The sequence below is a fragment of the Echeneis naucrates genome, chromosome 7, assembly GCF_900963305.1.
Source record: "Echeneis naucrates chromosome 7, fEcheNa1.1, whole genome shotgun sequence".
In the NCBI taxonomy this organism is placed as follows: Eukaryota; Metazoa; Chordata; class Actinopteri; order Carangiformes; family Echeneidae; genus Echeneis; species Echeneis naucrates.
The window spans coordinates 11735644-11747798 of record NC_042517.1 but is presented as its reverse complement, the minus strand read 5'-3'; the positions used below and the strand labels follow the sequence as shown (position 1 = coordinate 11747798).

General features: G+C 40.5%; 1 protein-coding gene across 2 annotated transcripts; it reads right to left on the bottom strand.

Moving 5' to 3' along the window:
* Positions 1-205: 205 nt before the first annotated feature.
* spsb1 (splA/ryanodine receptor domain and SOCS box containing 1) lies at positions 206-8255 on the bottom strand. 2 transcript variants are annotated; one of them, XM_029507062.1, is made up of 3 exons: positions 8111-8255; positions 2879-3772; positions 206-1921 (listed from the first exon to the last, which is right to left on the bottom strand). In XM_029507062.1, exons 2-3 carry the CDS (start codon positions 3570-3572, stop codon positions 1794-1796), a joined length of 822 nt encoding a protein of 273 aa, XP_029362922.1. In that variant the 5' UTR covers positions 3573-3772; positions 8111-8255; the 3' UTR covers positions 206-1793. The 2 variants fall into 2 exon arrangements, with proteins under 2 accessions (XP_029362922.1, XP_029362923.1); XM_029507063.1 differs by having other exon boundaries at positions 2879-3723.
* Between the last annotated feature and the right edge of the window lie 3900 nt (positions 8256-12155).

The window sequence follows — 12155 nt, the reverse complement described above, 5'->3', positions numbered from 1 at the left end:
GTAATATTTCAGTTTTAATTTATTTCAGTACCAGAGTAAAAAAAAAAAAAAAAAAAAAACTAGTTTCCCCTAGGAGATTAATTAAGCATGAGTACAAGGTCTGTCCCTGTAGATTACAAGAGGATGAACAATTAATGTAAAAACAAAACGCAAAATATATTCTACTTTAGTAAGAAGCATCACAAATTGATTTATAAGGTTCAAGTGTTGAGTTTACTCCATTTCTGCTTTTGAGGTCACCATTTGAAACATTTAGATAAATTGGAAATCTTGTTAATATGATTCCTCTACATTAAACTCTTGTACAGAGCACAATGGATAATTTGAAATAATCTTTAATATATACTTACAAACAAATCTACAACAAAGAATACAAATAAAATGGAAGCTGCAAGCAAGGAGAAGTAAGGTGTGGCACAGTTTGTCCATATCCAGCTGATGCTGAATCTGTACCATATCTGCACATTAAAAGAAAGGAAAAAATATATATAAAATACTACAGTCAATAGGTCTATGATATGGCATTTGACAATATGTTGGCAAACCTTTTTACATTTGTGCAGCACTTTGTGGATTGTCTTTTTGTCATTAAGTTGCCTTAAATCTATTGAGTCAAGTACAATGCCATTCAAATGTAGAGTGTTCCCACCCGACCCTCCCACCACCCTTTAAATCTCATAAAACACAAATACTACATCAATGGTTCTCAGCTATGTGGCAGTGAGACCCTTCATGACAGGTTTTCATTACTGTCAACCACTACTCTACAGAAGTTTCCAGTTTCACTAGTTGGTCTCCATTCTCTGGCTTCATGTGCGCAAATCAGTGAAATCAGCCGATGAGTCTGGTTGAATTAATAAAAACAAATATCTTGGGTCTCAACAGCTTGTGGTTGAAAACTACTGAACTACAAAAAGGAGGTGTGACAAAAGATTAAAAAAAAAAAAAAAAAAAAAAAATGACAGCTTGTATTACGAGAAAATTCCTGCAGGTGCATGCTACAAATAGTCACAGTGGCATTTTCTCTCCATTAAAATTTCAGTTGATAATGTTCCTGTAAGATGCCTGATGGTAAGCAATGGCGCGCGCACACACACACAGCAAGTGGTGGGATTTACTCACAGTGCATTCAATGACAATGCATTTCATTCTCACAACGGAGGGGTTAGCATCTCATTTCTATCTTGAACAGAAAATCATTTTTAAAAACTAAATTTTCTAAAAACAATTCAGATTTCATGCTATCATTCTCAATTTGATGGGACAAACAAGTTGACATGATTGTGATGCCACCTTGTGGTTGGATACTAACAGAGCACCTCAGTGCCATGCTCAATTTCCATGATACAATTTTGTTTATGCACAATAACATCTAAATTTAAAAAAGGTTACAAGATAGAAATTCATAATCAAAGCCTGGAGGCCACAGCAGAAGTACTCACTATACATATGCCACATCAACTTACAAACTGGAGGTGGTACACCAATATGGTGACTGTCATGGCATTATCTGGATCAGCATGTGCATAGTGCTCAATGATTCCTGATTTTATAAAGTTAGAGAATACGACTGCAAAGAGTCATTATTTAAAAAAAAAAAAAAAAAAAAAAAAAAAGATAAGAAACTCAACAAGTCCACCCAATGACAGAGAAAGCATAATTGTTAAATCATTCAAGAGGCCTAGTCAGTCCTGGAGGTTTGAACAATGTTGTCAAACAGGTTTAACCCAAGAAGGATCCCAGAGAAACAGAAATAGACGAGGGTGTGCTGCAAGTTGTGACTGTCAGCGCCATCATTGGTAGAGCAGGTAGTTCTTGAGAGAGGCCGGCAGCGGCAGTCTATGGATTTCACTCAGACGGTCTCTTCCTAATGCCACCCTCACCGACCGCCTACACAGGTCCATCAGAGAGAGTGGTTCGGCTGAAAGGAAACGAGAGAAGGTGTGAGGAGGAGCTTTTTTTTGTTGTTGTTGCATTTACAAAGGCAGAATGTGACTGAGTTTGCACACTTGCTATCTTAATGCTAATCTGTGTGGCTGTGTGTAATGGAAATGTGAATAGGGAACAGTATTTTCCCTTCATACTTTTTTTTTTTTTTTAAATATATATATTATTTATAAATAAATAATACAGTGTACTGTAGCCAAGTCATCAATATATTAAAATCAACTTCTTTTATTAGTTTTCAATATAAAGGGATTTCCCCACTGCACATCCAACATTATTAACAATGTTGTATGAAAATTTAAGTTTTGTTTTTGTTAAGGCCTGCCACTCCATCTGTAGCCCACCCCTGTCCGCCAAAAGACCTAAAGTAGGTCGAGGGATCTTAGCTGAACATAAAAATCTAATGAGCACAGAGCACTTGGGACATGTGGGTAAGACACCATGTTTTGATAAGAACCTACATTTCCTCATTGGAAGCTCATGGCCCTTTTACAGTGGAATAAATAGGATTAATATTAATAATATTATAATCCTAACCCTAACCCCTAACTGACATAAATTAACACTAATAAAAGGAGGCAAAGCATCCTAACTCAAAAACAAAGGAAAAAAAATGGAGGTAATGGATAAAGTTAACAGTTTATGACACTTTCCTCACTATGAAATATCTGAAGTTCTTCCTAAAAACAGGATACAGACACATCCTCATGAGAAAGAACAGGGAAGCAATACAATGAAATATTAATTTGCATGTAAAACGAATGGCAAAGCAAGCAATCTGCAGTAATGTCTTGTTTAATATGACAAATCTTCAGCTGGCACACCTTTGTTTATTGCCTCCATAAATGTCTGATTATGCAAGAAACACTGCCGCTCATGAGAGAAAGGATTAACCAAGAATGATTCCAAAAGGTTAAAAGTTTGTACTTACGATCAAGACCATTCATGTACCGGATTCGAATTTCACAGTGTCCCCACACAGCGCTCACCACTGGGTATAGCTTCCTGCCCTTAAGTCCTCTGAATGCCACCCCTAAATAATGTCCATCCACTATGTAACCCAGAGTCCCCTCGTCCATGTCCAAGACTACTAAAAGGGAATCTGGTATAATGAAGGTATCGTCTGGCTCCAGGAAGGCTGGATAGGTTTTTCCTGGGTGGTTCTTGCCATCGTGGTAGAGTTTACTCCTGCACAGGTCCCAGCCCCACGACTCAGCATTGCTTCCTACTAAAGCTGTGTACCCCACAGAGTGTAGCGGGGCATCACTTGTAGCCACTCCAACCACAGCGTGTGTGCCTCTCTGACGCATGGCCCAGCTGATCTCCCACACATGCAGTCCCCTTGTGTATCCAACACGGCCCCGGATGGCGTCCGTGCTCTGTGCCACAGGGTGTCTGTGAAACACCAGCTTGTTATCGTCCTTGACAAAGATGTTGAGAGACCGGTCATCATTATTCCATGAGTGCTGCACCTGGACATCAACGCTGGCCGGTGGCATGTCCAGCAGCAGATCCAGTCGAGACGGTTTGGTGTGACTCAAGGCCTGGAGCTCCAGCTTCAGGGGGCTGAATGCCGGATCCCGCATATCAATTGTTTTGATGCCACCTGGGACTTTTTGCCCCATGCTCGGGGTCGTTTTATCAGCTCCTTCTTCCACCTCCTCCTCTGCTGCCTCCTCCCCCCTCCTCCTGAAATGCTAATGGGGGGAGTGCTCAGCCTCAAACCTTCTCCTCCACTTTGCTCCTGCAACCCCAGGGAACAGGTTCAAGTTCCGTCTGCCAATAGTCGAAGACAGCGAAAGTCAAACCAGGTATTGTATCAACCCTACGTGCAGAGATCAGAGGAGATGAAGAAAAATACAACAGTGGATTATTCACTAATCAAGGGAATGTCAGGAAATATCAGATCCCATACAAGACAAACAAGAGATACAACACAATGTAGGACCAGCCTTATCATGCCACGATGCCTTCTGACAACAAAATGGTACATCGACCATAATGACATCATACAGACATGGATATCAATGTAACAGTCCATGTTTACATTTAAACACAAAATTCACTCAATGTTTTAACTCTGCCTATCTGATTATCAGAAGACAGTAGCTGACATTACTGCAGTTAAGTGGCCTCAAAAGTGGCTTTGTTTTCATGTGACACACATAGAGGGCAGTGTCCCATGACCTAAGAAATCTGACATCTAAACTTACACTGATAACATTATCATTACAAAACAGTATCGGCTCACCAAGGCCCAGTTACCCATGTTGTTTTTCTTCCCAACCAGTTCATTATGATGTTGAGTCAACACGACAGACGAGACCAACAAGTTTCTGCCACTTACTCATAAATTTATTCTTCAGATTGAATAGCCTTTGTATTAAATCCGTTTTTTTTTTTTTTTTTTAAATCAGTCAAGTGTCATTGAGAATTGTTTTAGCAAGCAGCACATGTATAGTTACAGTAATACACAAAACCGTCAAGCAATGCACACAAATCCAGTTAATATACAAATGATACAGTGAGTACATTGACCGAAAGTACCAAGTTCCCCAATAGCTCTCTGACATTAAGTTCTACCTGTGGGGATCAGACAAGTTGTACACAGTCATGTTCTTTAATTACTAGTCATTTGCTTTCATAGAGCAGTTAATTGAATATGGGTGTATTAAAAAATTTCTTTGAAGGGAGAGACATGGTTTCCTCGTTTACTCTGATTAATGACATCACCACAAGATGTACAAGTTATGACCTATTGAATTTCAAGCCCTTGATGAGTTCAGAATATTATTATTATTATTATTATTATATACCACTTGTTTGCCATTTTAAGATATTTGTCTGCATTCAACACCTTAGGTTAAATGGGAAGGCACATGTGTTTGAACTACTTATGTGGATATGCAGTAGACACTGGCATTGTCTTTATTAAAGCCAAAAATTCTAATGAAGCACAAAAAATGCTCAAGTTATTTACATCCATGTAGAACAGCAGAAATCCCTGTATACTGGACGGGAATATTAACATCATACACTGGGCTAGATTGAAAAGTTGCAGCTAAAGATTTAATAACTTGCAGGGTTTGGCTGCCATGTACAAAGTCTTTCTTGACAAACGACTAACTGGGGTTGGGCAGTGTGACAGCATATGTGAGACAACATTTGTCAACTGTCAGATTTTTATATACACCCTTTTCCATGACAGCGATCACTTAAAAAATGTCTGGTTACATTGGTTGATTGTAGACTGCACATCAATAAACTGAACAGCTTGAATAAAAAAACATTTTTACTGAATCTGTATTGTTAAGTACCTTGCTTTTCATTGAAATCGCTGGATTAGAAAAATATTTTATTTACGTCTTGTGACTGTACTCGTAAACATTTGTGTATGTAGAATGTAGTACATCACAACTCCACCATGGCCTGATCATTACACAAGAACTGAGGCCGGACATAAAAACAGAAAACATGTCAGTGAAACATTACAAGTTTCTACATTATTAAGTTACCTGATCTATAAAAGATCAACAGTCTCTCTTGATTCAGGAGTTTCCATGAAGTTTGGAAAACATTCAGATCCATAAAATGCACAGAGAAGTGCTTGTCTAAACTGGCAGACACTGGTGTTATGTGCTCCTTTTTGCGAGGTGACTCATTCAGGATTAGGGCACAAACATGAAAACAACAGTGAGACCTTATTTGATTAGCTGCTCTCAATTTCATGCATAATGTCCCCAGATTTTCTTGATAAACCAGAAGCAATCCAAGAATGTGTGACGTAAGGATGTTGCCAATTTGGATACTTATTAAGCAGCTATAACAGAAAAAGTCTGACAACTAGATATGGGGGCAACTCTTTCACTGCCTGAAAACATCCATATGTGGGTTATGATAATTCAGGTGAAAACTATTATGATGGAAAAAAAAAAACAACATCTTCATTGTGGGATTGTGGCCGTTTTAATTCTCAGTGTTGGCTTTCAGAAAACCTAAAGATGCAGCAAAAGAAAGTGGCCCTATTACTCGCAATGAGATGAAACATTACTCAGCTATTCTCAAAGTTAAATATTGCCACAAACTCCAAAAATAGGAAAGAAGAAGGGGGAAAGCTCCAGCCAGTTCCTATTATATGGTTGCCTAGTCAGGGGGAAGCAGGAAAAGTGGTAATAAAATGTCTGGCTTAAACAAAAAAAAAAAAAAAAAAAAAAGAGCCAGTTCAGTCGTATTTGGCAGACAGATTTCCAAGAAGGCAGAAACTTAGATAAAAGCCTGACAAATATTTGCTGCACTTTCCTTCTCTGACTGCCTTACAATAGACCATGGCCGTGACAGCGCACTTCAAGTATATTAGCGAAGTCAATTGAATGATATCTTCAACATCAGTATAGTGCTAGGTCAATTGAGTCATGGTGAAAACCCTATTTTGCCTCATATACCTCACTCCACATTAAGGATCAGTAACCCAAAGACATGACGTGACTTTTTGTGGTTGCAGGTGTGATTACTGCTGCTCTTTGGTCTTCATGTTTTGGCCTGTGCTGTAGTGAGGCTGTAGAGAGCATTGTGTAATGTGGAAAACTGCTGCTGGGAAGGCCAGTCTAATTGAATTGTAGACAAGAGTTCATTGAGAAGTGCTTTGGCGCTTCTTCTAATGCAAGTAAACAACCATTTAAATGGGTCATGTCTCTTCAGTGATTGGAAAACAGGAGGGAAGAAAAAGCAGGCAGCGGGTGGCCAGCATCTGAATGTAAACAATCTTGTTTTCAATGCCTGTCCAGCTTTGAGGGAGAATGAAACATGTTAATTTGCACAGCCTTTGAGCCAGCAGTTTACCATTTCCTCTCCCTGAGGCAAAGGGCCACCTTACAACGTACAAAATATGCAAATCAAAACTAAGAACAATGAAAGGTCTTCTCACATTTGCCTTGGACTTTAAAGCAAACATATCCATTAGTAGCATAAAAGGTGGCTTGTGGAGGAAATATTTGAGCTGGGACGCTGGCCTGGGCTGTTTGGGGGTCCTGGGCCCCTGGGTTGGTTTGGAGCTGATTTAAATGCAGGAGGAAGGGCTCCTTGGATTTGCTGGGCCAAGGAAACACTTGTCTATTGTGAGGCCCAATTTAGACTGGGCCCACCTGAACCTAAGTATTAGCCTGTTTGTTGACCTGCTGAGGCCATAAAGCTCATAATTTACTGAAGACAACATCATGCATTGTGTACCAAAATGCCTGAATGTGTCATGTACTACAGGCTTGAGTATTATATAGTCTAACAATATGCCATGACTTATCACATGATGAAGTGCACATTAAGATGTTTTTGTTTTGACACTTGTTCAGTATGTACTTTCACCAATTAGGAGTGTGCCCGTTTTTTAGGTTCACATGGAACAGATACAATCCAATAAAACGTTTCTACAAGAAATCCCAACATCATCGAGGCTACAGAGGTCAGTTTTGGTTGATATGACTTGATGCCGTTGAGCAGTGACACGTAAGAGACAGAGGCACTTCTAACATTTGCTGCAGCTTTACTGGGACGAACGGGACAATGTCCGGCTAAAGGCAGTCTACCTGCAGAGCTCCAGAGTTAGCATGAAGATGGACCAACAGTCTGAACTCGTCACTTCTGTCCTGGCAGAGTGTGTCCTCCGTAACGCCGGTGCACTTGTCCCTAATGAAGACGCAGCTGAGTGGACGTGGCCTTGTGGACACTTTAACCACAATAGCTCGTCGTGCTAGCTCGTGTAGGAGCAGCCTAATCTTCGCACGCGCTCTGGTGGGACGGGGGGCTCGAGGAAGGTCCACGCGCGACCACAAGCGTTCCAGCAAGCCTCGAGGAGCCGCTGTTTGTGTTTACCTGGAGCGCGAGCGGCTGTTACACAACAAGAAAGCGTCAGCTTTAGCACGAGCTGCGACTGCGAACGGCTGGCGCTTCACCGGCGGCCAACACCAGCCAGACCGGGAGATCCGTCAGCACCCGGAGGACCGGGGGAACGGGGGGCCGGAGGTCCGGTGGGTCCGGGGGCCCGTTTTAATGCGAAACGTGGAAACGAGCTGGAAAGACAAACACTGAAACCGAAACAAGCTCTTCGGCAGCACCGCGTGAACGGAGAGCAGCGGGGAGGAAGGAGACGGAAAACAGACCGCAAACAAACCTGAGCGATGCGGAGGACGGACCCGGAGAGGCGGCACACGCTTCACTCACTCCATCGTGCCTTTCGCGTCCTCGTCGTCTGAGCTTTGGCCATAAGAGGCAGGACATGGATTCGGTGAATGATGGCTGCTCGCTAACATCCCTCGGATCACGTGGTCAAACGCTCCCAGCTGCTGAGCTAGATTAGGACCTCCCTGCTGACGGTCGGCAGCCAGCAGCAAAGTTGGTTCCACGTTGGAGTTGAAGTTTATGCGGCTTTTTGTCGTTATTTAATTTGATTTTCATATAATAATGCAACCGCACCGAGACACACAGTTACACCAGGTTGTTATTTATTCAAAATTTCTAAACGTTTCTGTCGAAAAATAATGTGCTTTTCTTTGAAACACATGACAGAAAATTGAGTTTCTTTGACAGTTGGGAGGACAAAATGAGACATTTAACAGCATCTGCTGGGAGTAAGGAACTGTTCTCAACACTTTCTACTGAAATTAAATGTTTCATTAACACAATCAACAGAATCAATCATCTGTGGAAAATTTTGCTTTAATTTGTGTTATATTTCACAATTTTGTCACCAACGAGCAAAACACTACAAATCATGTATATGTTGTACTTAGAAACTGAATTTTTGAAATTTTGTTTTTCACACTTTCTTCTTAGCACACACTGTCTTGTTAGGGTTATATTTCATTGATGGCTGTGATTGATAACAAAATGTTGTTACAAAATTAAACCCCACTGTACATGGTGCTTATGTGTGAAGTACCTAAAACAACACAAAAAACAACAACAACAAAAAAAACTAACCCTGTGTTAGTAGTAGTACTAAAAGGGAATCTGGTATTAGTTATTCAGTTTCGAATTTTAAAAAATTTATTATTGAAAAATGTTTTAACTAAATAGATTGACTAACTTCACAAACAGCTTTACCTTCTCAGCTAATAGACACACGCACATCCATTTTAAAAAGACAACCATGGTTTCAATTTCCTCATCTATAAATTAAATGCTTTTAACAAAAATGGAGAAAGTTTAAAAAAAAACACCACACGCCTGCGCTTCTCAATATAAAACTAACTTCACGTGATCAACACAACAGGATCTTTCAGTGTGTAACCGAAACTGCAGACACTGCGCTACAGTACATGCTGTATAAGTCAGGTAGGACATCCCGAAGCCAGTGCTCATTCACATGGCTGTCACTTTTATAATAAGATATATCAAATCTGTATATAGTTAGACCATAAGAAGCTGCTTTGGGTTTATACTTTGTCTTGTTCTGTGACATGGGTATATTTGTGTGTTTACACAGTGTTCTGCTGTGATTTTATATCCTCCTGCAATGTATCCCTGGATAGGATTGTGTTATTATGGTGTGCATATAATATATGACAATGACTGGAATCATAATTGATAATCAACACTGTCAAGTACACACACACACACACACACAGCTTGTGACTGACTTCATAGCACCAGACGACAATGATTACTCACTCACTGAAATACTTTACCTTGTTGTTACACCTCAGTACTCAGTCCATGTCAGGCGAGCACTGACAACTTTTTTTTTAAGTAAGATTGACGTTGACTTGACATCGGTGGCTGCTCAGTAGGTCAGCATCACACTTCACTGATTGACACACTGAAGCCTGCGAGATGACAAACATTGTGACGACCTTCATGTCCTGGACGTCTGATGCAGTCACTTCTAATCTTTCCAACAAGCATTCTCAGTAACGGGAGCTCCAATACAACAACATGGCCCATTTATAAATATAAGTCAAACACAGTTATCCGTTTCTCAGTGAATACAAAACCCCAGTTTGTTTGTTTTACTTTGCCAGACACAGATTATTGTGAATGCTGCTCAGAATTTCCTCCAGATCTGCAGCCTTGTGTGAGCTAGCACGGACATATGCACCATATTTCAACGGAGTCAGTGAAAAGACACGATTGCCATCTAGTGGTTTCACTGGAGGAGACACCTCCTGGTTCACAGCTTTAAAGCCCAGTCTGCAAAAACTGACACATTCATTCATTTATCATTTTCTTTTAGAATTTAACTCATTGTTGAAAGACATCTTACAAGTTGCATTTGTTTCTCATGGCATGAGATGCAAAAGTGAATGTCTGAGTGAACAGTACACATCTTCCCTCTTAACTCTTAAATTCATGCATATTTTCCAGTTTGGTGTCTGATTTCTTTATGACAAAGGCTGGGATTAATGGGAGATTTAAAATGACCTTATTTGTCCAGTGTGTTAGACGTTTGAAGGTAATATGGCTCATTTTACAACCTTGCTCGGGAACATAGCTTGGCGACTTGAATTACCTTCCCCTCAGCTCATCTCGCAGTGAAAATCCCATTTTCCCAAGCTGTGATGGTGCAATGTGCTGAGCCTGGTGATATCTCAGGGCCCCTCCACATTGGAGGAGGGGAGTGCAGACATGCTTACTGCTTCCCTTTTAGAAACAATCATTTCAGCAGGATCAATAGTGCGTCCCACTCCATGGCTGGCAGAGTGCACTGCCTCTACAGAGGATGGGGGGGGGGGGGTATGTGTGTGCACAGCTGCACCAAGGCAGGTCCGAGCAGCACAGGCAGCCAAGGTGAATGATCGTATGCTGCGTCAGACACTCTGCTCCTCACTCGCTATCAGATGCAGTTTGTGGGGAGGACCAGTTGGTGGATGCTGTCCTCAAGCAGTGGCTGCAGTTGAAGGCTCCATACTGATAAATGCCTGTGAACTAGTTCAGTTGTCAGGTACTTCATGTTCTGAGTTTTTTTTTTTTTTTCTTATGTCTGACTCACAAACGTGCTTTTGGAAGAGTACAACTCTGCAGCTGCTGCAGGTTGCATAAAACCCTCCTGATGCCTTTTTTTTTAATCTTCCTACACCCCTTTGACAGTTTGGAGGTTGAGCACTCAAATAGATTCATGCTGTAGGTGAGAAGACATCCCATGTTTCAGTGGCTGGCTTGCAATATAAGACCGACGCAGTCCAGACCCGTATATCAGAAATTCTTAGGCGTGATAAAAATAATCTTTACCGGTTATTAGAGTTGTCTGCATGGACAGTGAGATTTTAAAATTCATTCACTTCAGGGACACAGAGATCTGCTTGGTTATTTATAATAACATTGTTTATATTGTTCAAGTAGTCCAGTGAGGAAACACAGCACGCTGTTCTTTTAATTTATTATTGCCCACTCTATTTCATTTTGTAATATTTACATCTTTTCTGTGAGAGAATATATTGAGAGATTAGAGAATCACATTGTTTTGACAGCAATTCACACAAAACCAACTAATAAGGCTGACACAAATTCTAATTTTTGAAATGGTATTGGTTCACAAAATTTTCATAATTCATCAATCAGGTGTTTATTTAAATTAAAATTTCTTTTTTTTTTTTTTTTTTTTTAATCAACTTAAAATCCAGAAGCAGAAGATATTCACTGTATACTGATATAAAGGCTGAGAAAATCACCAAATCCTCACAAGCTGAAACAAACCATTTTGTTTGGCATTTTGCTTCAAAAGCAACTTACAATATGTGATCAAAAGAGTAAACTTAAGCAGTAACCTTATTATCAATCAAAAATCTATTAAGTCATTCATTCATTCATTCATTTCTCTTTATAGCATTTTAATATTAAACCTAAAACTTCCAATAATTATTTTACATATTAAAATGCTGTAATGTGGTGTATGATATATTTGATTTATTTGATCGACTTGGTTTAAATCTGCAGTAGGTTCATATGTCAGCAAACATATATTTAGCCTGTGCTGCCCTTTGACTTTGAGAAGGGCACCTGCTGGTTTGGAGTAGGGAAAAGGTGTCCGTTAAGAGAGGTGCACCACTGCGGGACAGGGGGAAGTGGATGGGACAGGATGTGTGGTGCAGTACGAGCATCCCCTCTGCTCAGACCGCTGCTCATTTGTCAAGTTGCCTGCAGACTTGAATGGTGCATTGCTGCTAAAACACAGAGGCAATCAGCAGTGGAACAACACACCTCCAGGGAGGGGTCCCAGG

Excerpts from the sequence above, each read along its gene's own strand:
- spsb1 (XM_029507062.1), bottom strand. The coding sequence starts at position 3,572 with ATGGGGCAAAAAGTCCCAGGTGGCATCAAAACAATTGATATGCGGGAT. Across the intron at positions 1,922-2,878 it reads GTACATGAATGGTCTTGATC|CCGAACCACTCTCTCTGATG; the intron begins GTAAGTACAAAC and ends GTTTCCTTTCAG.